The sequence below is a fragment of the Epinephelus lanceolatus genome, chromosome 10 (genome assembly GCF_041903045.1).
Source record: "Epinephelus lanceolatus isolate andai-2023 chromosome 10, ASM4190304v1, whole genome shotgun sequence".
In the NCBI taxonomy this organism is placed as follows: domain Eukaryota; kingdom Metazoa; phylum Chordata; class Actinopteri; order Perciformes; family Serranidae; genus Epinephelus; species Epinephelus lanceolatus.
Window position 1 is genome coordinate 35,861,226 of NC_135743.1, and position 25,955 is coordinate 35,887,180.

Consider the following 25,955-nt stretch of genomic DNA (forward strand, 5'->3'; position numbering starts at 1 on the left):
ATACTTCAGTAAATTAAAAAATACAAATAAAAGGTTTAATAAAAATCTAATAATGTCATTCAACATGTGTGACATTTGTCTTGCTGTCATTCACGTTTACTCTGTTCTATGTACATCTGATACTTTAACATCTATTCAGTTAAAGGCCTGAACTGATGGCCAAACTTAATAAACAATAGTCAATAGATTGGTCATTTTGATAAAATAGGTTAATTTCTGTTTGCTCTGGCTAAATGGGAACTCTGCAGATAACAGATATATGAAGAACCTGTCCTCAGCCAGTGTAATGGTTCATTTCATATTATCCTCACATCTTTGGAAGAAACCTCTCAGATTCAGTTACATCAGTTGGGTGCATTTCTGAAATATCTTATTTAATACAGAAATATTTGACAAATGGTCATCGTGGGCACTTGAAGAAGTCTGGAGATACCTGTATATATTGCTGTATGTCAGATGCACTCGAGAACTTTGAGGAGAAGTGCAGATAAGGGACAAATGGCTGTCTGGAACTGATTCAGATCTCATTGTGAAAGCTAAACCCTGCCATCTGCTGGTGTAAAAAGACAAAAGCTTTTATTGGATTAGGCTGTAGATTAAAGAGACAGCCAAAGATTAGCTACATGTCCTCTTTATTAACGTTCAAATGTTCAGTCCACTGTCTTCTTAGACTGCTTTTTTATTTGCTCAACACACTGACCAAGGTGAGGGTATTTTTGTAAAGGTTTATTATGCGAAAATAGACTTGTATCATGTGTTAAGCGCAAGAAATACAAAACTCATTCTGGATTATCAGTTTATTTGAGCAATCACATGTCATCCTTTGATCCATGCTGTGTGATGATTTCATCTGCCCCCTCCTCTCCCTAATGTCTGCCTTATCTAGGCCAGTTCCCCCTCTTACATCCAGGGCACGGGCCACAAATCAAGCACCGCTAACAGTACACTTTTGTTTTCTTAGTTTTACACAGCCTTGAGCCTACATTTTCTTATTTTTGAGTTAGGAGAGCATGCTTGCACCACTGCTGCTTAAAACATTTCCAGGACTTCATTAGATGATGCAGGGATATTACATACTGACATCGTTTTTAATGGAAGGGAGCCCAGCATGAAGAGACTTCCAGTTCTCTTCCCTTTATAGAGCTCAGATCTGAGTTGGTTTAGTTTTAAATATAATTCTAGTGTAAGAATAGCAGCATTAAAATGAGGGTCCCACATGAATTTTTCCATTCCCCAAGTTATGCTGACAATATGCCAAGTATAACCACAGTGTTCCCTTAAGATTTGGTGACATAATATTAAGTCTTAGTTGGGCACAGAAGGGTGGTTAGGGACTGTTCATTACTTATGAGAGGGTGGGTGGTGCAAAAAAGGGAAAGCATGTCAAATAATTTTTTGAGCAGCTGAGGGGGACTGATGTTTTTTTTGTTTGTTTGTTTTATTTTGGCTTTGGGGAGGGGCATACAACTTTAAATGGCTGTATTTCTTTCTCTTTTTTAACTGCAGATTTTTAAAGAAAACACACCTTCCGAACCCAGGGGGTTTGTTTTCTTTAAAAATTGCCAAAATGACACTATTTATCATAGCCAGAAATAGTGATATTCAAATTTCCGATGGTTCAAAAGCACATTTTGTGGAATGAATGCTTCCGTCAAAAAAATAAAAAATAAAGAAACAGAAAAGCAATGCTTTAAAAAAAATAAAAAATAAAAAAAACCTCCAGGATTTCATCTTCAGCTTTCAATGTTCAAAGGGTGAGTTTTTAAAACAACTAATTTATGGTGGACGGAGGGAAATGCATTCACCACAAGTCACTCTGGAAGGCTTAAAGTAGGCTATGTAAAGCTTTAGGGAGGGTCAAAAAAACAAAACAAAACAAAACGAACAAACAAACAAACAAAAAAAAACCTAGACACATCCCTCCTCTGAAAAGTAAAGAACAGCCCCTTATTGTATACTCACTTCTTTTATGTTGTAAGATGGATTCAAAATAGAATTTATTTATTCTATAACTACAGAATGTGAGTCTGTAAGTATAGTAGTACTTATTGGACTACTTATATTAATTCTGATGGTTCTTACATGGTGGTAAAATAGCATATGGAATTATTTATTGTTGTGTGTTTTTACAGCACAAAAGCACAATTATTATGTGTATAGGGTTAGGGTGAGGGAAGAAGAACCCCTATGATCAATACTGCATTTGATATCCTATTGTCTAAGCTTGTATAGAGGTAACCTAGCGTTACTTAACCCTTTCTTCGGCCTCTATAGTACAGTAATGAATCTGAAAATGACTGCAGGTGCTCGAAAATGCAAACAACCACAGATACATTGACTGAGCTGTATGAGAACAAAGACTTTAGAGTGTGAAAATGTAGTATATTTGATTACAGTAGTGTTGCCTTTCTTCTTGAAGCCAATCCCGTCCAATTTCACACATTTCCTGTTTGTGCTCGGGGTCCAACCAGCGGAGTGGTTACATGTGCACTAATCAACACACAGACAAGAAGCTTGGTAGAGTTAAGATGGCGGCATGTGGGTGAGGAGGCTGGGATCTAAACTCGAGGTTTTTCGCCATTAAACGATTCCTATGAATCCATATAATTACAGTTATCGAAAGAATAACAATTTCCACATCTTTCACACGCCCGTGTGTGATTTTGGATTGACCCCATGACATCTATACACTTCGTGGTTCACCCGTTGCCCGGGACCGAGGATCAGCTCAATGACAGGTATTTTGTTGCGGCCCGTTGATAAGAAGAATTTAAATCAATATATACGCACGGGTTATGGTATATAGTTTTAGATATTGTATTTGCGAACAACGTTGACATTGTCATGCGTTTTCAGCCTGGTTTAAATAATTTAAATGACCCCCCCAGGGTTGAAACAAGGCCCGGCATCTTGAACAATCCTCGTTAGCCTGCTGCTACCCAAACAGTCGGTCCGGTGCTAGCTAGATGCTAGCCCGTTAACTGGCCATCGTACGAATAGCTAACACTAGCAGGCTGTTTCCTTGATTCTCTGGAAGGATTGGCTCACAGTCAAAGTTGAGATAGACAATGCGGGTTGGGGGATGGGGAAAAGAGAGGGAAATAAGGGTCATAAAACGCAATTTTGTAGAAAATATGCGAGTTTTTGTGCATGTATTACATAAACACTGTTTTGAAATGTGTCAGTGTTTGTTTTGTGGGCGTCTCGTTGATTATCATGATCAATGAAGTAGCTAACGTCAGCTAACCGACAGCTAGCTGCTAATGCTAGCAAGCTAATTTGCTACCACGCTCTTGACAAAGCCAAATATTTGTGTTTCAGTGTCTTTTGTGTCGGGGTATTTTGAGAGTTTAGTGGCCCAGCTTACTTGTCATCATCTTCGGGGATAAGAATCTCATTTGACTGTTATTAACATTGCGTTGCGAGATTAAATTATGGAGCGAAGCACAGTTAGCAACACTGCATTTACATTAATCCTGTTATCTACTTTAGTAAAAGGACAAGCCAAGGTTTATGAAGTGTTAATGATCCATGCTGGATTATTCAGTGTTCACGTGATCATACACTTTTCTTTTCACTGTTACCCAAATACCAGCAGTAACATTATACTCCGACAGTTAATTTAATTGCACACAATATTGTTAGTAGTGACATGCTGGCATGTATCGCACTGCGTTTAATGGGTTTTCTTTAGGAAAATCAGAAACTGAAGAGATCATGAGACAGTAGTAGGTGGAAGAAAGGTCTAGGAAATTGTGTGTGACCTGTAATTTGGCAGAACATGTGATTTATGATAAACCTATTTATATCATCCATTGAGATTGAACTGATTAATGAGTTGTTCTACTTAAAGACAAAGAGGTTAGGAAGTGTTTTTAGAATGACCTTGAGATTAAGAACTGGGTACAGTCTTAGAGTATTTGAAAGCTTTTTTGCAGGTGGATGTACTATCTTACACTGGGGGACCCACTTTGTTCTGACTGATGGGAAAGCTCAGTTACTCTGCTGGTTATGCTGGTTATTGAGAAAGTCACTCAGACATCTTGGTGGTATGGACCATTGGTTCCTTAAAGAGGTCATGGCTGTTTCATCCCCAGGCATGCATGCCATTGCATGCTACAGTCACCATGTGCTGCTGGGAGGCCCCCTCCTCTCTCTTCCCCATGAAGGAACTTGCAGTTGTCAAAGCAGATAAGTGCCTCTATCTGAAGTAAAAAGGCTTGGTCCAGCTTGGCTCATTTGAAGCTCTTGCCTGGCATGAACATCCGGTCAGATTTCCTCAACCCAATGCCAGTGGTTTGTTTGACCTAACGGAGGTCTGCATAGACACATTAGTTTAGCGCAGAAGAATGGCAAATGCTATTCCTCCTGTAGTGTGATGGATGTTTAATATATTTTTGCTGTGCTTTAGTGAAACTGTTTTCAGTTGCTCATTGAGGCAAGTAGACTCTGCATCTGTGCTAGAGTGGTTTGATGGGTAGGTTAGTGAATGACTGACCTGGATGATGTGTGAATAATTTTCTGATACCTTCCTGTAGTGTTTGGATTGCTGCATGGGCTTTTATTGTTCTTCTGTATTGTGAGGGGATTTCCGCCTTTATTATTTGTATCTCTCACAATTTCGTGTTATTTTAGACTTTTCTTTGTCAGCCTGAGGGCATGTTTCATCTAGCAGAGAAATGACAAGGACAATGGAAAAAAAATACAGCATATTTACATTTGAACTTTGTACATCTATGTGGACATTTTTTCATTCCTCATCTCTTGTTTTTGTGCAGTCATGAGCAAGATTTCTGAAAGTATTTTCTGGTTTACACCTGGTATGATGTAAATTGTGTCTAAATAGTATACATGTTCCATAACGGCACTGCATTTACACTTACCACTAAAATGAGTTGTCTTCTTCTTGCCTCCCATCCAATAATGCCAGTTGGCATTTGTTGACATCCTTTCTTTTGAGTTTGAGTGAGGCCATTCATCACAACAGGTGACCTGGTACTTCTATATCTGTGTGTAATGACCACGTGGAAGAAACAGTTTGCAAAACTATATATTCAAGATGACAGCATAAGTCAAAGCAGTGGGAGGAGTCAAGAGTTGATGCATGTTTCTTCACAAACACTACGCAATTTCAAGCACGATACAATACATCTCCTCATATGTGGTCAAGCATTTTTGGATAAATGCTAGCCTATTTCTCCAGACTGTTGGGATGTTTGTGTATATTTGATGTGAGGGTGGAAGTAAACGGAAATCTGGAGTGCAAACAATGAAGAAGGTAATTAGACAGTGAACTGCAACAGGCAGTTAATTAGGTAGACTGCTTTGAAAAGAGAAAGAGCACACTCGAATATATAGTTTTGGTAGTGTCTGTACATATTTATCACCAGTGCAGACATTGTTATGTTTGAGTGGCAGGCTTGACAATTGCTTTGCTCTATTGTAGTGAGGAGATATTTTTGGCTGGCAGGTGTTTTAGAAGTAAAAATCTTTTTATAACCCTGGAAATGCAGTGTTTATTATTCAATTTTGAATTCTGGATTATTTGGGAATCAATGAAGCAACTTGATCCTCAATGACATGGTGTTAAAAATATGCAACAACTCTGACTCGCCTCTCTGGTTGGCATCTTCTTCATAGTAATAGCCAATGGGGCTCATGGGTACTGCAGTTTTTGGCGGTATTTGACATATCAAACTAACAGTAAAACATTATGCAGAAAACTGAATTTGCCATAATAACCAACATATGCTATGCTCCTAATTTGCCTTATATTTGTTTGTTTATTATGTTCAACAAACTTGAGAAAAGTAATATATACTACATATGCTAGTATGTCCTGGTATTGCTTTGCTTTATGAGATAAATTGAAAAGATGAGTTGAAGCCATTTGTAATGCACCTAAATGGTCTTTGTTAGGGTAAATCAACATGATTTATGTTATCCATGGGTCATGTTTTAAAGTGTCTTCCTGCACTGCATTTCTGAATTGCGCACATTAATCTGCATTAACTGTTTTTTAAACAGGACTTATACTCATTAATTTTGTCTTTCTCTTCTTGCCAGGCTCCGTGAAGTCTCAGAAAAACTCAACAAATACAGCTATAATAGGTAAGTTGGTGTCAGCATTGCAACTGAACGCTGCTTTGTTTAATTTCATCAGTTGTTGTAAACAGGACCTTGGTTTTAATCCTGTATTTGTCTTATTTATCTTTGTGCTCCTTTTATTTTTTCGAATGCAGTCATCCACACCTCAGTCTGCTGGAGCAGGCTACCCTAAAACAGTGTGTTGTTGGTCCAAACCATGCTGGATTTCTCCTTGAGGTAATGCTATCAGACATTACATCATTAGCATTGATGAAACACTCAGAGATGTAGAGTTTATGTTTATGATTAATTTATTGCTCACCAAAACAGTTCAGTATAATAGGAAGATTTCACCTCAAATTGGGTCACTAATATCAGATGACCTTTGACTTTGCTTTAAAATACCGGCCGATTTGCTTCTGTTTTACTTTCTGGCTGTGTAGAAATTGTGGACTAGATTTAACAGATTACATGTGTTGTTTATATTCAGGACTCCACCACAGTCGGGCTAATCCAATTTGATCAGGGCTATAGACACTGAAGAGGCATGAAGTGATTAACCTTAGTTTGTATATTTGAGCTTTGACAGAAATGTCAGCAAACTGGGACATGCAGATGGAATCGGTTCAGGATGAATGTGGAGTCAGATATTACACCTTCCATCTTTGCAATGCAGTTGTGCATAAACAGACATCAAACATAGTGGAGCGGCAATCTTAATGTCTAATCTGATGGCACAGCAGTGTTCCCATACATTGATTTATTTGTGCCAACCCACCACAATATCAACATTGAGTGTCTAAAATGAGTAAATTTGTATTTAATTGCAAAGTTGCGCTCAGTGCAACAATTCCCTCAGCCCCTCCTTGCATTGCTCTCTCTCTCTCTCTCTCTCTCTCTCTCTCTCTCTCTCTCTCTCTCTCTCTCTCTCTCTCTCTCTCCTTCTCACAAACACATTGTCAACGGACCTGTCCGCATCTATTGTTTTTCCAGCCTAAATCAGATGAAACTGGCTGTGTTTCCATGGGAACTGCTGTCATGCGGGTCCTGTGAAATATAACAGCTGCAGTAGCTTGGAAAATAGCGTGATGGGGCACTGAATTTGATGAATTTATTATTAACTATTAGACCACAACTGAGACAAGACTTAGCTAGCTGGCGCACCCCGTGGTCTCTGGCTTCATGCGTTTGGCTATAACATTAATCACATATTCCAGTATACAGCACCTTTTAAATACTAATGCACAGTAATAATTTGCATATACACTGAGGTGGGTTGTTAAGTGGCTTTATGTTGTTATTTTATGCTGGGCTTCATGTAGTTTTCAATTCCTACTTTGATAAATTGCACTTAACATTAAAATACAATATTTCCTTCTTTAAGAGTTTTCTCTTGTCAGATCTGTGACACTAAAAACAATGCATCTCTTGTAGGATGGACGTGTGTGCAGAATCAGCTTTGCTGTCCAGCCTGATCGCCTGGAGCTCAGCAAACCGGATGGCAGCGATGGGTGAGAGACTTCTTTATGATGCGATCTGTCCCGGAAACAGTTTTAGCTTTGGCACCGAGTTGGAAAACAGATTGCTTGTGGATATGTCTAGAACAAGACACACTGAGCATGCTCAAGCTTACTGACGGTGGTTGCTGTGATTTGAATTCGACTCGTGTGCCCCTATTGGCTGAGTATGAAGCTGTTGGACTTGATTTCACTTGTAGAATGATACTTTGTCTATGTGCTACAAAGATTTCAATCTTTCAGGAGTAAAACGTGTCTGAATACTTTACAGGTCTATTCCCTGAAAGTCCTCCCAACAGACAGCTGTTGGAATGGGGGATGCTTTGGTTTTGTGCTTGTTAAGATTATGTTGTATATTAAGTCATTCTTAATACAGAGCTACTTTTTGGAGAGTTATTCCCCAAAGCTAAATCCATTCCAGTGACATATTTGGTTTCTAATATAAAATATCTCTGTCTTTATTCTGATTTTTACACCAAACAACCAACTGCAAGACAGTCTCAAAATTGTTTGTGTAACTTTCTGAAAGCTAGTTTCCTTGGCTGTACAAGTGTGTGCTATTTAATAAAAAACCTTTTTTACTAGCTGCTCTGTTTTGTGTTGGCTAGGTGAATGTATTTTTGGTGAATGTCTCATTGATAGTTGTCGATACTCTGCCAGGAGAACAACATCCAACAGTGATTTCAGAGCTTTCAAGGCCCCTCTAGCTGCTAAATATGCATGTGAATCAGGCTGTAAAAGGCTGAGGAGCTCCCTGCTCCAAACTTTTCTGCAGAACACATGTTTTTCCCAGCTGCAGACTTGCAAAAGAAGATGAGATGGTTTCACACTGGATAGCTTTTCAGTCAGCACCACTGTGGGCTGCTGGGAAGCCTATGAAAAGGAGTGTGGCAGGTTGTCTTTGGCAAGTTTGTCAGCTCACTGAACACAGCCTAATATCCTCTGTGATTTTGAATTGTATCAGAAGTTATACTGGTTGTGACAGCTTGTAGACACAGTTGCTGTTTCTCTGTATTGCATCTGAATCATTTGAATCCCTGTCTCTGTATCACATTGCCCTTTGTTACAATATGGTACTAAATGTGATTGTATCTGTATCTGAATTCAGTGTTAGTCCATGGTATATGAAATGTTGGCAAAGTTGTCATAATTTAATTCCCTTGCCACAGCAAAACACAATTTAAACTCATTATAACAAAAATATTAAGAACAAAACAGTTAAGAATATTGAAGCAAACAACTTTTGGTTAAACTCAGAAGGCATTCATTATAAGAAATCTTGAAATAGGAGAAGCAGTTGCAGCCCCAAAACCCCAAGAACTTTTAAAAAAGGAAAGTCTTGAACGAGGAACGAGTTGCAGCCAATTCAGATTCCCAAGGGTGTTGCCATGCTAGTCTCCAAAATACCCCCTCCTGTTTCACAGTATAATATTTAAAGAAAATGAATCCTGAACCAAGGGGTATAATTTAACAAGCCTTGGGTGAATTTAGCTTCTGTTAACCCAGGTAATAAAAGAAAGTCTTTTGGTCCTGTGTGGGACTTCTATAGGTTTGTAACTGATCTCCCATCTTTTGTTTCCAGTTCAAAGTTGAGCAGTGGTTCAGGGACAGGAAGGAGCTCCAGGCCAGGCAGGACTAGTGATCCGCCCTGGTTCCTGTCTGGCTCTGACACACTGGGCAGACTGGCAGGCAACACCCTTGGGTAAGTTCTGGCAGGGTTGACAGAGACAAACGGTCCTGTGTAAGCTCAGTGTTCAGAGCACAGCACTGATGCTGCAGTGGGTTAGGGGTGTATTCCCCACAGGGTTCTTCATACTGAAGAGAGAACCTTAGGGTGCTGTAAAATGTAATGGATAAATGTGTCCACCAAATGGCATAAATCAGAAAAGCATGGCCATATTCACTGACTCTGCTAAATTTGCAGAATGCAGTCTTCTCTGTGCTTTTGCTATTAGTGACCACTGGAAAGTTCCTCCTCAAAATATAGTTGTTGTGGGTCCTGATACTGAAGTTGTGCTGAACCGAAATAGCTGCAAAATAACCCTCTTAACTTGCACCCTTACAGTTTAATGTTGAACTGAAACAAAATGAAAGTAAAATATCCTACATATGTAAGCTTTTGCTCTTAGAATACCTGATTTAAGTCAGAAAAAATTGCCATCATTTAGTTAATTTCTTCCTACCTTTAAATGCCGCTGATGCAAAACCTTCTCAGTCTGTACTGCCCTGTCTTCACTGTCACAAAGGCTGAACCCCTTCGTTTGCAGATGTGTGCGTGTTTTGAGTCTGCTCTGTTAGTCAGATGGTGTTTTTTTGGCAGTTGTGTCTGACCATGGCCTTGCACTGTATGTAACAGGAGTCGCTGGAGCTCTGGTGTTAATGGAGGCAGTGGAGGAGGTGGAAGTGGAGGAGGAGCAGGGGGAGGTGGAGCTGGAGGTGGCAGCAGTGGAGGAGGAGGGGGCGGCAGTGGAGGCGGTGGCGGAGGCACGTCGGGCAGGTCATCAACAGCAGCCCGCGATTCCCGCCGACAGACCAGGGTGATCCGCACAGGAAGGGATCGTGGCTCGGGCCTGCTGGGTAGCCAGCCTCAGCCAGTCATTCCAGCTTCTGTCATCCCAGAGGAACTTATTACTCAGGTAAAAATATTTTCTTTGAAATTTTCTGAATTGGAATAAAACAGTGCACACTTACCTTCTAATCTGCAGTAACACGTGAATACCAATAAAATGTGTTTTCTGCTTTGTTGTCCTTTATCTTAGGCCCAGGTTGTCCTTCAGGGGAAGTCCAGGAGTGTGATCATTAGAGAGCTACAGAGGACCAACCTGGATGTCAACCTCGCCGTTAATAACCTGCTGAGTCGGGATGATGAAGATGGAGATGATGGAGACGACACAGCAAGCGAGTCTTACCTCCCTGGAGGTTTGTCAAAACAAAAACAGCAAATGGAGACAGAAAGGACAGTGGCTTATATCAAGCAATGTTATTGTGTTTTTTGAATAAGCTCAATTCCATTAGCCACATAAATACTTAAGAAGGGAGTTCAGGCTCAGCAGGAGTTCACCATATTAAAATATAAATAGGCCTGTGTGGAAGAGTTATACACTGTTCAAATAATTTAATTATAATAATTGTAATTGGCAAGGCAGTATTTGGCAAATTCATTAAAGAAATATTTTTTTGTTAAACCTTGCATCCTTTTGTGCCTTTGCCCCCTGCAGAGGACCTGATGTCCCTGTTGGATGCTGACATTCATTCAGCTCATCCCAGTGTGATAATTGATGCTGATGCCATGTTCTCTGAAGACATCAGCTACTTTGGCTACCCCTCTTTTAGACGCTCTTCACTGTCTCGCCTGGGATCCTCCAGAGGTAACTCAACAACTCACTTCTGACAAGTTAAGGCAAGACAGGGTGTTAGACAGGCTTTGGTGGCAACACTGGTGATGGCTTTTGTTGTGGGGATGGAGCTTTAATAGCTTATTAAAGATAAGATGACAGTAGCAAAAAAGTTGGGAAAACAAACGCAGTGTTTGTTCAGTATATTTTTTTTAGATGAACTGTAAAAAAAATTTCCAGTTGCTTTAGTTTTGAAAAACATAGATTTATGTAACAGGCAAAGCCTTTTTAAGGCCAGTGTACAGAAAATATTTTCCTCTTTGCCTTATTCAGATTCAGATTCAGAATACTTTATTAATCTCCGGGGGGGAAATTGTTTTCACATTGTTTTTATGTACTTAAGCTAGTCTAGGTTTTGCAGAAATTAATGTGAAATGAAATGGTTTTAGCTTGTTTGTTTGCTGGGGAAATTTTCTCTTCAGTCTGTTAAGCTTGACTTGTAATATGGGTGTTTGGTTTAACAGGTTATAATTGTTTGGTATTGTATGCTGCATGGCTGTAGTACATACTGAGAGCTCTCTGAGAAAGGCCCGCTAGGCCCACCTGTCTTAACAGGGACCCTTAAAGGCAGTCTATTCTAAAAACCCTACCTAGCCCACTTTTAGCCCATATGCATGCTTTCTTTGTTTCTATCTATCCACTTCCTCTTCTACCTCGCATTTTAACATATGAGCGTGCAAACTGACTCACCCATCAGTATAATTTAGACTCCCACTCAATCTTTAGTACTGCAATTTTGATTTGCATTACAGTGATTCTAAAGAATCTATCTTTCTCTCTCTATTCTTAAAACTATGTTGACGGGTCTTTCCCAGAGAGTGGCTTACTTCTATCCCACTGGTGTGACCTTATTGCATACCAGTTCTCCTTCTTCCCTTAGAGCGCGACTCAGAGCTGTTGCGTGAGCGTGAGTCTGTATTGAGGTTACGCGAGCGCCGGTGGCTGGATGGGGCCTCGTTTGACACAGAGCGAGGCTCCACCAGCCGCGAGGGTGAGCCCAGCTTGGACAAGAAGAGCATCCCAGTCCAGAGCCCTGTCTCCTTGGGAGAGGAGCTCCAATGGTGGCCTGACAAGGTAGGAGGAGCACAAACAGAGCTGTTAATTCAATGTTTGATTCAAAACACAGAAATACAAACCTTTGCTGTGATGCTAGTGCAGCTTTGATCTTTTACCTTTGACTTTCTGGAAATGTCTCTACAGCTGGTTGGATTCAACTAGTAGCAAGTTCAGTTCATTGAACATTTAGAGTTAAGATTCGCTTGATTAGACACTTATTGAGATATCTAATTTTCTTTCCAGGATGGTGTGAAGTTTGTAAGTATCGGAGCCATGTTCTCAGAGCTGGTGGCTGTCAGCTCCAAAGGAGAGCTTTATCAGTGGAAGTGGAGCGAACCTGAACCCTACAGGAATGCACAGGTGGAGAATTCAAACTGTGTGATTGGAATTAGTGTTTCTTTTTTCGTAGCAAAAAAGCATCTATCTGTTTCAAAAGTAGTTGTGGTTTATTACATGTTTTAGACCTAATATAACCAACTTTTCTGTCATTTGCTCCATCAGAATCCTTCAATTCATCACCCACGTGTATCCTTCCTGGGTCTGGCCAATGAGAAGATCACCTTATTGTCTGCCAATAGCATCAGAGCCACTGTGGCTACAGAGACCAACAAGGTAGGTGATGATTGCGACTCTTGATTTAAGAACATGTGTTTGTTCATGGTAACAGTACTCAAACACAGGAGGAGTTGTATAATTATGAGAGAATGTTTCTTTAGTTACTTATTAGGCATAGTCACATTACAAATATGTATTCAGTGAATTGTTCATCAATTTATGTTTGTGTGTGTGTGTGGTACAGGTGGCAACCTGGGTGGACGACACACTGAGCACAGTGGCCTCTAAGCTGGAGCACAGTGCTCAGGCTTTCCCTGAGCTGCAGGGCGAACGTATGGTGTCACTGCACTGCTGTGCACTCTACACGTGTGCACAGCTGGAGAATAGCCTCTACTGGTGGTGAGAACAAAAAATGTTTTTCCATAAAACTATACTGAATGGACTTATAATTATTTGTATATAACATTGCCTCCTGGATGCCGCTGTCGTTTGTTATCCTCTTCAGTGTAGCAGAGGTGTTCATCAAAGTCAAATGCAAAACAGTAGGTTATTATAGGGCCATATCTGACTCAGAATTAGGTCACTTTAGTTAGATTTGCCGGTTCAATACGAATATTCACTTATCTTTTTTGTTGCATATAGAGTTTATAAGTTTAAACAAGGTTCAGCTGGACGTTCATCGTGACAGTAGCATGTAGGAAACAAGCTAACTACGCTAACGACAGATCAGAAAGGTGTAATAATATTTTTTGCCAACTCTGGGTATAAAACAAAATCCAGAGGCGGTATTGTATTAAGTTGCTGTGAGCTGTAAAGTCACCACTTATGAGCAGAGGAGAGAAGATTTTATCTCAAAGCCTTACGGTGCAGAGTCTCTCCTCTTCTGTGCTGCTGTATTGTGTCCGAAGCTGTCTGTACCAGAGGGTATTGTGAAGTCAAGAGCAAAATCTAGGGACCAAAATGTCCCCAGAAGTACACTACACAGCTCTACTTGAAGTAATCTCAGTCGACTGAGGGGTCTCCAAAGGATGATTTGAATCTCTGACTTTCAAGGGGCAGCCCTAATTCTAACATTTCAAGTTCACAGTGTTAGTAATAGGAAGAGATTCTGTTACTGCATTAATAAGTTGCTAGTTGCTTCAATAGAAGGTAGGTGGTATTCATCCTAGGAAACTTAGGAAAATTATGGCATTGCAATTCTCTTTGTTCATTAAAGTAGTTATTCTTAGTAAGTTTTGCCTTGCCAGAAAACGGACACTGTGCTTAACATGATTTAAGACCTTTATTTGAAGTGTAGAAGTCCCTTGGAATTTTTTAAATACACCATACACCCTTGTTTTTTTCTGCATTCTTGTGCCAGAATACACAATGGGGACATGTAGCAAGTAATGCAAATTTTCCTGCAGACCTGACATTTAGAAAGGTTTACAAATTGATGTGTGTCAATTCACAATGAGAGTGGTATATGTCAAGGAAAGGTATAAATGTCAGCAAAGTTTTGACTCTTTGATGCTTGTGTCTGTCTGCAGGGGTGTTGTGCCTTTTAGTCAACGAAAGAAAATGCTTGAAAAGGCCAGAGCCAAGAACAAAAAGCCAAAGTCCAGTGCTGGCATCTCCTCGATACCAAACATCACCGTGGGAACACAGGTAAGACAGAATTTCTTGTTTTAATGTTTATTAAAGGTCTGTCTTAAGACATTTTCTTCAAGAGTCCTGGTATGAGCTCAGCATAAGCCTTGCAGTTAGTGTAAAATAAATTTGCCGATTCCTTCCTAAGGTGTGCTTGAGGAATAACCCCCTCTACCATGCCGGTGCAGTGGCCTTTTCTGTCAGTGCTGGGATTCCCAAAGTGGGCGTCCTGTTGGAGTCTGTCTGGAACATGAACGACAGTTGCAGGTTCCAGCTGCGCTCACCAGAGAGCCTCAAAAACATGGAAAAGACCACTAAGACCCAGGAAATCAAGTCAGTTTCATTTTATGTAGAAAAAAGCTGTCCATTTTTGTTTATGAATAGTTTTCTATCATTTCATTTCAATACTCTTTTAGCCACTAATAGAGGACACAGACTCAGTCCCTCTGGTTACATAATGTAGATATTGCAGTGGGGACAATATGCCTATCCCCAGATTTAATATATATTGGGTTTTGATATTAACAATTTATTGTGTTTTATTTTTTTTATTTTTTTTTTACAATAGGCTATTGCAAAAGCTGAATCCTACACTTCTTTATTTAATGAGACATATTTCCAAAAACAATGCACATCTCAGGGCAGGCACTCTGTCTGACTTTTAATTCAGCAGCATAATATACTGCATAGAAAAGTGGTAAATGAAGTTATGACTGTTTTTATGGTTTTCTCTTTAATAGTTTTATTCCATGAAGCACTCTTTAATATTAAATATTGAATTGAAGTAACCTTCAGTCCCTCTAGGATTTCATGGAGGTTTTTGGGATTGTTGTTTGAAAATTGTGATATTTGTAGGCATTTTTTCCTCTCTCCTTTTTTGAAATGACATTGTGGGGACAAGTGAAAATTGATGAAAATGTCATGCATTCGGAGCCTATTACTTTGAGCATTCAGTGTTTCCCACAAAATTAGAACCCATTTGTGATGGTAAGCCTGGTTGGGGTGTGACATCTGATCACCCTCGAACAGCTGTTGCTGTCCTTTGATGCAGCGTTAAAGGACTATCTTTGTGAGCTGCTCTCCTCCTAATCTCTTTGCTCTCTTAGTACGACCTAACACAGCACAACGAACAGGATCCCCTACTCGTCATAATTAAGCGTTGGGCAGAAGCCCTGCAGGAGCGGCTAACATCTGACTGACTTTAATTGCTTTAAATTGTCAAATTTCAAGTTGTGATGATTGGACAAGATTGCAAGGTTACACAGAATTTATGGGAATTAGGCTGAATTTGTGTTGATTGTTGTGATCGTAGCACTCTGCGGACACAGAAACTAAAACAGTTAAATCTAGCTTTCCCTGGTCATCAGGCTTGCACTGTTCGCTATATATTGGTTTGTATTCTGCCACAATATTAGCATTAACTGTCACACAGTGATTATTATTTTTTTTTTTTTTTAAGTGGATACATTTGTATTTTATTGTAGAGCTGTGCTCATCGCATTAATTTGCTTAGCCTGCTCTGCTGTCCATTTGCCTCATTACCTGTCACTCGGAAGTTATTCGCCACAAGGAGAGCGGGCAAAAGCTCCACAGACGGACCTTCAGTAGTGGCTGTAGCAACACCCCAGTGCAGGGGGTCACAACAGACTGGGTCTGGCCTTTGTAATGTTAACAACAGAAAGTTTGCTGATCTGGCCAGGAGTTTGCTCTGGCTGAATTTGAGTTGCTACAGTGGCTGTTGGAGGTTTATGTTCTTAGACCATCTGCCATGTTCTGCTTTCTCGCTTCAGCTTTGTTTTTTCTTTAAATGGACATCATGCCACGTTACTTGTAGAATACCACAATAAAAGTGTAAAGTTCTCTCCACCTCTGCTATTGAATTATATGGATTTAGGCATTAAAAATTTGATCAAAAAACACTTAAATGATTTTGCTTTTCCCCCTACCTTTGTAGATATGTGAGAATAAGTAAAATCCATCTCACTAACCTGGTCTTAACCCACAGGACGGAAAGCAAGCCAGAGCTTGTGAAGACTGAGATGGGTCCCCCTCCCTCCCCAGCGTCTACCTGCAGTGATACCTCCTCCATTGCTAGCAGTGCCTCACTGCCCTACAGTATGTCAGCTTTTCTCTTGATATCTCTTCCCACTTAACCTCCAGCTCTCTCAACAACACTGAAGTCTTGACTTTCCTCTCTATCTCCCAGGCACAGAACCAATTTCTTTCTCACTCTGTGCTCTCATTAGTCCTTTGACTTTGAAACAGATGGTGCACAGGCTTTTATCAGCAAGTTTTTTCCTCTCCCTGTTCTCCCGTGAATGAAGTATGGCCAGTTTACAATATAGACTCTGGTTTGTTTGGTTGCCTTTTTTGCCCGCTTTTAACATATGAACCATACAGCTAGCTCTCAGTGGTGGTAGTTAATTTTCCCTACTTCACACTAGTTGTTATCACCTGGTCAGCAGTATATTTTTTCACAAATAATTTTGAGTATGATCCCAAAACATTTCCAATCCATTGATGTAAATATTAATTTAGTGTCTTAATTGAAAATTCTGTGACCATAGGAGTCAAAGTAAGCATGTCCTACTATTTTCAGAGCGAAGGCGTTCTACCCCAGCTCCCAAAGAGGAAGAGAAGGTGAATGAGGAGCAGTGGCCTCTCAGAGAGGTGGTGTTTGTGGAAGACGTTAAAAATGTTCCTGTAGGAAAGGTGGGTACATGTGAAATGTGGCAATATATCGAAGATCAACTGTTAATGCAAATGTAGTAATATAATGCAGATGTTAAAGTGTCTGGCTTCTCTCATACGCTGCTATAAATTATAAAAATGCCTTCCTGGTTTGTCATGACATCTCAGTTTCACAACGTATCATCTTCATACTATGTTCTAGGTGCTGAAAGTGGATGGCGCATATGTTGCTGTGAAGTTTCCAGGGACATCAAGCAGCATGAGCAACCAGAGCACTGCAGCTCCCACTGACTCAGACCCATCATCACTGTTGCAGGACTGTAGGCTCCTCAGAATAGATGAGCTGCAGGTATGAACATAACTTGATCCTATATTGCTTGTCTCCATCTCAGTATGTGGAGTTCAGTGTGAATGTATCTGTGCCAGCGTGAGAATCTCTCCACCTGACATTCATATTAATTTACTTTTCTTCAATCTTTTCCTTGCAGGTAGTCAAAACTGGTGGGACTCCTAAAGTTCCTGACTGTTTTCAGCGCACACCTAAAAAGCTCTGTATACCAGAAAAGGCAGAGATTCTGGCTGTGAATGTTGACTCCAAAGGTAAGTCTTCGTCTGTGTTTCTATATGTCAGTGTATCTTTGATATACGTTATCAATCTTTGATATACGTTATCAATCTGTTGGTTTGGTTATTGGTAGTTTTCTCTAGATTTGTATTTCTGATTCTTAACTGACTCTCCATCTTCCAGGAGTCCACGCAGTGCTGAAAACTGGTAACTGGGTACGATACTGTATCTTTGACCTGGCCACAGGCAAAGCTGAACAGGAGAACAACTTCCCCACTAGTAATCTGGCCTTCCTGGGGCAGAGTGAGCGCAATGTGGCCATCTTTACTGCAGGACAGGTGAGATGCTCTCCCAAATCAGTGATTTGTTTTTGCAGTTTTGCACCTGCCTTACTGTATACTAATCTTTAATGTTGAAATTAATTTTCTTAAAGGAATCTCCCATCATCCTTCGAGATGGAAATGGCACAATCTACCCTATGGCCAAAGACTGCATGGGTGGCATTCGAGATCCTGATTGGTTGGACCTGCCACCTATAAACAGCCTTGGAATGGGGGTGCATTCTCTGGCCAACCTCCCCTCTAACTCCACAATTAAAAAGAAAGCTGCTATTATTATAATGGCTGTTGAGGTAAGCATGACCTTATAAATACAATGTGAAAAAAATATGGCTAAAAAAATACATTACTAAGTAGATGACCATGTAGATGTGGTCAATGTTTTGTGCCTGTGAAACTTATCTCAGTGACCTTGCAAAAAAAAACAAAACACAACACCTCAGCAGTTTTAATATCGTGGTTCCTATCACGTTCCTACCCATAAATCTGTCTGAAAGACCAAAAAGCAATGCTGTCTTAGTCGCAGTGAGACTTCAAAGACATAATCAGTACCCGCTTGTCGTCCTCTTGTGTTTCAGAAACAGACGCTGATGCAGCATGTGCTGCGTTGTGACTATGAGGCGTGTCGGCAGTACCTGGTGAACCTTGAGCAGGCCTTCTTATTGGATCAGGGCAGCCAAGCCCTCGGAGCACTTCTAGATCATCGCTGTGATGGAAACCGCAACATCCTCCATGCTGCTGTCTCTGTCTGCTTCCCTGTTAGTAACAAGGAGACCAAAGAGGAGGAAGGTAAGCTGGTGCTTTAGACAATCCATGTCAAGATCTCCCTGGCAGCTGGGACAAAATAAATCGTTACAGATTTTAAATATGATCCGAAAAGTAGTTTATCTTGATTTGCTGGTTATAGTCACATTTTTCTTCCCAATGTGTTTTAGTTTTGGACTTTGCCATCCTAATTAGAAAATGTTAAATGATGAAAAAAAATGTGCAAGAAAATGACTTTTTCTCTCAACGCATAATTCTAGTGTGCTTCTGTGTCAGTTTAATTGCCTGTTTCCCCAAGACTCTCTTCTCCATGCTAAGTGACCCTGCTGTTTCATTTCAGAAGCTGAAAGGTCGGAGAGAAACACATTTGCAGAGCGTCTGTCTGCTGTGGAGGCAATTGCCAATGCCATCTCTGTGGTCTCAAGCAACAGTTCTGGGAATAGGACTGGCTCCTCCAGCAGCAGAGGGTAAATGACTACTCAAACTGTTTTTGCACTCAACAGAATATTAAGTTTGTACAGAAAACTGTACAGCATGTACAGTGTTGTTCAGAGTACACAAGGCTCCCTATAAGAAGGGAATATTTTTGCTCATACTGTCAGTGAACAGATCTTCAGTAAAATAATGTAAACACAAGCAACACTATTGGTCTTAATGTCAGTGCCATGTTTTATTTCGTGTCATGTCATAAGGCTTCGTCTGAGGGAGATGATGCGGAGGTCTCTAAGAGCAGCAGGTCTTGGCCGTCACGAGTCTGGCCCGTCATCCAGTGACCACCAGGACCCTGTGTCACCACCTATTGCCCCACCAAGTTGGGTTCCTGACCCCCCACCCATGGACCCTGGTCAGTGCATCTCTACGAGACTGTATACCTAAGTTTATCTGTGTCTGCTCTTTAGAGCCCTTTCAGATGGACACAATCATTGCAATGTAAAACAAGATATATATTTTTTTTCAACAGATGGTGACATTGACTTCATTCTAGCACCAGCTGTAGGCTCACTCACCACTGCCTCAACTGGGACCAGCCAAGGACCCAGCACCTCCACCATACCAGGTACTTGACATCGTCATCATAGAAAAGGAATGAGAAGGAGACAGTAGCTATGCCGAAAAATCCATAGTATATACTAATTCTATACATTATGTGCTACATGTTATGGCTGGGCAGTTGGGCAAACTCACAGACACCTGCACAAATATATCAGCAATTGCAGGTTGTTGGGCTGACGGTGGCATGATACACATTGTCACAGTTCACTGTTTTAGTTACTCTAAAAATGTCAACATACTAAAGATTTTATACTAACAATACAACATGGTTGTCAATCGAACTGCAACTTTTGAATGTTACTCACAATTAAAGTTCACATTTCTTTGGAGCTGTTTCAAAACAAACCAACATTATTTCATTTTTCCAACTCTAAGCAGCTTCTCTGTTTCTTATGTGCATTGCACTGTGGAAGAACAGTGTGCATCAACGGCAGACCCAAAAATTGACCGAATTCAGATTGTATTCTGTCTGGTTTATGTTGTCACTTTGCTAGTATGAACTCACCACATACTTAAAACCTGCTCAGAATCATAATCAGTATATAGCAGGAATTGAGAACACAACACGTTTTTTACTGCTAACTTACCACTGTTAGTTTAATTGCATTAGTCTGGAATCGCACATAGAAAAAAACACTGACCCTTTTCAGGTGGTATTATTAAAGGCATACTGTGCAGGAATTGTCGCTACTGTTCGTATTGAGAAGGATTACTTTTGTATGAATCTATGCAGTGTTATTTTAGGAAAATCCTGCACAGAATTCTTAGGTACATGCTGAGATTATATTGTAGAGATGCAGACAAAAAATTGTGAAGAGTTATTTTCCTTCAGAGGAATAATCTGAATAAGTACACATGACTAAATGTAATATGACATTCTGGTATGTTTCAGAATACATCATCTCTGTGGTACCATTGTAAATTAGTCCATCAGCTGTATACTGTTTGTATTGTGTATTCAAACTGTGTTCAGACATACTGTGTTTGTCTTCTAATGGATTGTCCTCTCCATATGAGCAGGGCCGTCCACTGAGCCATCTGTGGTTGAATCTAAAGACAGGAAGGCCAACGCCCACCTTATCCTAAAGCTGATGTGTGACAGTGTTGTTCTGAGGCCACACCTTCGGGAGCTGCTCTCTGCCAAGTACGATTCTTTATTTCTTTATTTGACCATACTTAAAAACGCTTACTGTACACATAACTAATGCAGTTTCTTTGTCCTGGTTTATTCTTTGTGTATTTGCCTGTCTGCCCCTCATGTATATGTTGTTGTTGCTGTTGTTTGACAGGGATGCCCGTGGAATGACCCCATTCATGCTGGCAGTCAGTGGGAGAGCCTACCCAGCAGCCATCACAGTGCTGGAGGCTGCTCAGAAAATGGCCAAGGGTAAGTTAATAACTCGGCTTTCTGCTTTCTGCTGTAATCTGGTTTGTCATTTGAAGGGAGGATGTTATGATTGCAAACATTGCATTTACATCTTAACCTAGAAGTTTGCGTGACCAACTAACCACCACCTCTGTGAATAAATTCTGAGAGAAAATCTTTGTGTGAGTCTGATGTAATTTTAAGTGGGTAGGTAACAGCTGGAACATTGGATGTTGTCCATGAGTTACGTGAATCATGACCTAGTTAGCTGCCCTGCTTTCAACAGTGAACTACTCACTGTAACTGGCATTCCTCAGTTTCATTATTTTCCTCTTGTTCCTCAAATGTCTCTAACACAGTGGGTGACCCGGGCATTGCAGAGAAGGAGGATGCAGACTCTGTATTCATGGAAATGATTTGCCCCTCGGGGACCAACCCAGATGACTCGCCCCTCTATGTTCTCTGCTGCAACGACACCTGCAGTTTCACTTGGACTGGAGCTGAGCACATTAACCAGGTCAGCCCTTGAGGATATCACGCTAATATTTAGAGGAAAGGCACTCAGAAAAAGGGATGTGTTGTAAGAGCATTCATCAGCGTCTATATAGGATGGGAATTTTTTTGATAAATGAAAGGTTTAAAGACAGTTATGTAACTGATAACTCAATAAGCCTAAAAATGAGAGCGATTAAAACGATCATTTGATTACTGCTACTTACTTGATGGGCCAACTTCTGTAGCTTCAGGGAGTGTTCCTTTTTTCACTGCACAAAGGAAGCCTCACTGATTTTAGAGACAGTGTTTGTTCAGCTCTTTAATTTATAATGTTCTGTTGAAAGTTGGAACACTGGTATTTTTCATCACAATGACTTTGCATTTAGGATATCTTTGAGTGTCGGACCTGTGGTTTGCTCGAGTCCCTCTGCTGCTGCACTGAGTGTGCAAGGGTGTGTCACAAAGGACATGACTGCAAGTAAGTCCTAATTTTGTGTCTTTTTTTACCATTGCTCTTCATCACCTATATTCCACACTAGGCCTCGTGCACAATCTTAATTTGCATCTGTTCTTTCCCAGGCTGAAGAGGACCTCTCCCACAGCATACTGTGACTGTTGGGAGAAGTGTAAGTGTAAAACGCTGATCGCCGGCCAGAAGGCTGCTCGCCTGGATCTGCTGTACAGGTTACTCACAACCACTAACCTGGTCACAACACCAAACAGCAGGTAAGACCCCTGTGTTCTCTGTATGAGCCAAGAGTGGTGTTCTATTTAGTGCTTCATAATTGCCATATAACTGTGGGCATTACCAGCTAAATCAGCTTAATTGTATTATTTTGACACAGAACAGATATCATATTGTGCAAGTGAGGATTAAGTGTTATTTCTGACTGTTTGTTTTTTCCATCTGCAGGGGAGAGCATATATTACTGTTCCTGGTGCAGACTGTTGCCAGGCAGAGTGTTGAGCACTGTCAGTACAGACCACCACGCATCAGAGAAGACAGGAACCGCAAGGCTGCAAATGCAGAAGGTAGGTTCAGAATCCTTCTCACCAGGGGTGTATATCACGAGCTTCATTACAATCTGAGATCTAAGATATCAATTCTTGGATAACAATGCGATATTTGCTGATATCACAAAGTCTGCCACGATATGATTTTAATATGACTCAATTAAGTGGCCTGCAGTCAATATGAGATGATATCAGTGAATATCCTCATTTCTTTTTCATAGCTGCTTACCATTGTCTGCCTGGCACTAGACCACTAGTACTGAATGTTTAGGAAGGAGGTGTGCTTGGGTGGAAATGGTGACACAGACATGCTCTGGGGATTTCAAAAGAAAGGCGTGTCTTACAGATGATGATACGAATCAATGTTTTCTTTTTGCATTGACGAGATTGGATTTTTGATTACTGAATCAATATGTCAGTCCAGATTGATGTATCCCTACACTCTTATTACTTGCGTATTACCCACCTTTAACCACCTATAATCAGTGCAGACTAGTGCTAAACAAATTTTACAGATATTCATATGCAAATATTTTTCAACTAAATTTCAGTGCTCACTGTGTTCTAGGCTGGAGCTTTTTTTGAAAAATGATTCTTTCAAGCCATCTGGTGTATGAAAACATTATTCTTCTTTCCTCTCTTTCAGATTCTGATATGCCAGACCATGACCTTGAACCTCCCCGTTTTGCTCAGATGGCTCTGGAGAGGGTCCTGCAGGACTGGAACGCCCTCAAGTCTATGATCATGTTTGGCTCTCAGGAGAATAAAGATCCGTGAGTATCACAACAAAAACAGCACTCCCTGCATTGAAATTTGGTTGGTAATAAGAGCTTGAAAGACTGCTTAGTTTGTGTTGCTCAAAGAACTGAAAAATGCCACGTAAATATTTAAAATTCAGCATTTTGTGTATGTCCTAGACTTAGTGCCAGCAGCAGAATTGCCCACCTCCTGCCTGAAGAGCAGGTCTACTTGAATCAGCAGAGTGGCACCATTCGCCTTGACTGTTTCACCCACTGCCTCATTGTCAAGTGTGCTCCAGATATCACCGTAAGTCCAGTTTGTTCATCTGCATCAGGGACAACATGACTGTTTTCCTCCATGGCTTCTCAATTCATTACACTCCTAATCTGTGTGTACACAAACTGTCAAACATAATCTCCATTTCTGAGTCAACTTCAAGTTAATTGTCAATATATAAAATAATTGTATTGTGCAATTATTTGTAATGAAATGCATTTAGCTGGGGTCTTAAAAACTATATATATATAAAAGAAATAAATGAAGACACCAACACTAATGAAGAAATCCAACAATGAGTATTTCTTGCTTAGGAAAACACCAAATGATACCTAATATCACCAGTGGTGATGCATTTTCTTTGGTTTTTATTGCTGTTAACAGACCTTTGCACTTGTAAGTATTTTGGTCATCAGATATTTTTTGTTCTCCTTTATTAGTTCATAGACACTTTACTAGGCACACTAGTAAAGGAGCTGCAGAACAAGTACACTCCTGGCCGGAGAGAGGAGGCGGTCAATGTTACCAGGAGGTTTCTACGCTCTGTTGCCCGGGTATTTGTCATCCTCAGCGTGGAGATGGCCTCGTCTAAGAAGAAAAAGTAAGAACACAGAGCATCAGAGTCTTCTTACATCAGCTCGATTCTACCAAGTGGGACTACACAACGACATCATTTTGAGATGGTCGTTTTTTGAATTCACGCGGAAGCTGATTTTGTCTTTTGTCAATTTCCTTCACATAGCAACTTCATCCCTCAGCCCATTGGGAAATGTCGACGGGTTTTCCAAGCTCTGCTGCCCTACGCTGTGGAGGAGCTGTGCAATGTAGCAGAGTCGCTGATTGTTCCAGTGCGAATGGGTATTGCAAGACCAACTGCTCCTTTCACTTTGGCCAGCACCAGTATTGATGCTGTTCAGGGCAGCGAGGAGCTCTTCTCTGTGGAACCACTACCTCCGAGACCCTCACCTGACCAGTCCAGCAGGTCAGTTGGCTTTAGGGCTTTAATTTTCCTGAATTTTCCATATAGATTGCTTTGGCAGCTTTTGACTATTTATTATCACTGTGTTATGGAAGATTGAAATGTGCTTATATTGTATCAGGTAGTTGGGTGGGTTAGAGCCTCATGTTAATGTACCAAAGTGCAGATATGATTTCAAATTTCTCTGAATTATTGAGTCATTCACTAGACTTTTACTTTGAGAGAAGAAACCAAAAGGAACAGGAGATGGTTGATTTTTCTTATTCAGTAGATATAATGACTTCTGGTCTTGTGCTTCATTTTTTTTCCCCAGCTCCAGTCAGACAGCTGCCTCTTATATCATCAGGAACCCCCAGCCTCGGCGCAGCAGCCAGTCTCAGCCTGTCAGAGGAAGAGACGAGGAGCAGGATGACATTGTGTCAGCAGATGTGGAGGAGGTGGGGAGCCTCATTATAAAATCATTAAGGCCATAATGAGCTTTGCATGCAAGTGAATCCATGTGTATTTGTGATTAGTTTCAAAGAATGTAGGATGCCATCTAGAGCCCACACTGTTGAGATTTGGATGAATATTTTTATTTCTATTTTTCCTTAGGTTTACTCTCATGACAGTATAATGAGAGTGTGGGAATAGCTCTGTCTTGCCTCAAAGTATTCACTCTTAGGATCTGTTTTGTTTGTCTTTTAGGTTGAAGTTGTAGAGGGAGTAGCCGGTGAGGAAGACCACCATGATGACCAAGAGGAACAAGGAGAGGAAAATGCTGAGGCGGAGGGGCAGCATGATGAGCATGACGAGGATGGTGAGGCTTGCCCTACTTTTTACAGAACTGCAAAGGAATGAATGACGCTGTTATGAGTTATTCATAATGTTTAGTGAATAATTACTTGTATCTACAACCCCACCCAACAGTGAGTGAAGCATCTGTCTCTGCTTTCAGGAAGTGACATGGAGCTGGATCTGCTCGCAGCAGCTGAAACAGAGAGCGACAGTGAAAGTAACCACAGCAATCAGGATAATGCAAGCGGCCGCAGGAGTGTCGTCACAGCAGCCACCGCTGGCTCTGAAGCAGGTTGGCCAACAGCTGTTTCTAATCTTTGAGTTTAGATTAGATTTTCTTTTAAATCCCCGTCATAAAACATTCTCCTCAGTCTCTAAGTACTGTTCCTCTTTGGAGTTTTTGGTGGAAATGCAGTCCCCTATCTTATTGACCTCCTTTAACTGAAATCTTTCCAAATCTTTGTAAGGCTCCAACTGCTCACTAAATAGAAATTGCATTTCTGTCTTGCTGCACTGTGGTGTATTTTTTTTTCCTTGAATTGCAGACTAATTCAGTCCTCACAAAACCCTTAGTTCTTAACAGTCAGCATTTTGGATTGTGGGGATTTATGTTTGGAGAGCTAATGATACAGCAGACAAAATGGTCCCTGGCTGAA

General features: G+C 40.7%; 1 protein-coding gene across 7 annotated transcripts in view; it reads left to right on the forward strand.

Annotated features, from left to right (window-relative positions):
• The first annotated feature begins 2,519 nt into the window (after positions 1–2,519).
• ubr5 (ubiquitin protein ligase E3 component n-recognin 5) overlaps positions 2,520–25,955 on the forward strand; it is a 37,832-nt gene continuing 14,396 nt past the window's right edge. For all 7 annotated transcript variants that reach the window (XM_033640197.2, XM_078171984.1, XM_078171985.1 and 4 more), the window contains exons 1-37: positions 2,520–2,738; positions 6,067–6,111; positions 6,243–6,324; positions 7,522–7,598; positions 9,187–9,306; positions 9,961–10,240; positions 10,364–10,523; positions 10,823–10,972; positions 11,862–12,073; positions 12,299–12,415; positions 12,557–12,667; positions 12,855–13,009; positions 14,140–14,257; positions 14,388–14,572; positions 16,245–16,354; positions 16,839–16,951; positions 17,133–17,279; positions 17,419–17,530; positions 17,679–17,833; positions 17,929–18,126; positions 18,412–18,622; positions 18,939–19,065; positions 19,291–19,442; positions 19,560–19,655; positions 20,672–20,795; positions 20,941–21,038; positions 21,377–21,534; positions 21,899–21,990; positions 22,092–22,238; positions 22,426–22,544; positions 23,173–23,299; positions 23,444–23,573; positions 23,984–24,144; positions 24,286–24,525; positions 24,836–24,959; positions 25,210–25,321; positions 25,460–25,591. In XM_033640197.2, the coding sequence (XP_033496088.2) occupies positions 2,677–2,738; positions 6,067–6,111; positions 6,243–6,324; positions 7,522–7,598; positions 9,187–9,306; positions 9,961–10,240; positions 10,364–10,523; positions 10,823–10,972; positions 11,862–12,073; positions 12,299–12,415; positions 12,557–12,667; positions 12,855–13,009; positions 14,140–14,257; positions 14,388–14,572; positions 16,245–16,354; positions 16,839–16,951; positions 17,133–17,279; positions 17,419–17,530; positions 17,679–17,833; positions 17,929–18,126; positions 18,412–18,622; positions 18,939–19,065; positions 19,291–19,442; positions 19,560–19,655; positions 20,672–20,795; positions 20,941–21,038; positions 21,377–21,534; positions 21,899–21,990; positions 22,092–22,238; positions 22,426–22,544; positions 23,173–23,299; positions 23,444–23,573; positions 23,984–24,144; positions 24,286–24,525; positions 24,836–24,959; positions 25,210–25,321; positions 25,460–25,591 (5,059 nt within the window). In that variant the 5' untranslated portion in view covers positions 2,520–2,676. The remainder of the gene's footprint in view (positions 2,739–6,066; positions 6,112–6,242; positions 6,325–7,521; positions 7,599–9,186; positions 9,307–9,960; positions 10,241–10,363; positions 10,524–10,822; positions 10,973–11,861; positions 12,074–12,298; positions 12,416–12,556; positions 12,668–12,854; positions 13,010–14,139; positions 14,258–14,387; positions 14,573–16,244; positions 16,355–16,838; positions 16,952–17,132; positions 17,280–17,418; positions 17,531–17,678; positions 17,834–17,928; positions 18,127–18,411; positions 18,623–18,938; positions 19,066–19,290; positions 19,443–19,559; positions 19,656–20,671; positions 20,796–20,940; positions 21,039–21,376; positions 21,535–21,898; positions 21,991–22,091; positions 22,239–22,425; positions 22,545–23,172; positions 23,300–23,443; positions 23,574–23,983; positions 24,145–24,285; positions 24,526–24,835; positions 24,960–25,209; positions 25,322–25,459; positions 25,592–25,955) is intronic.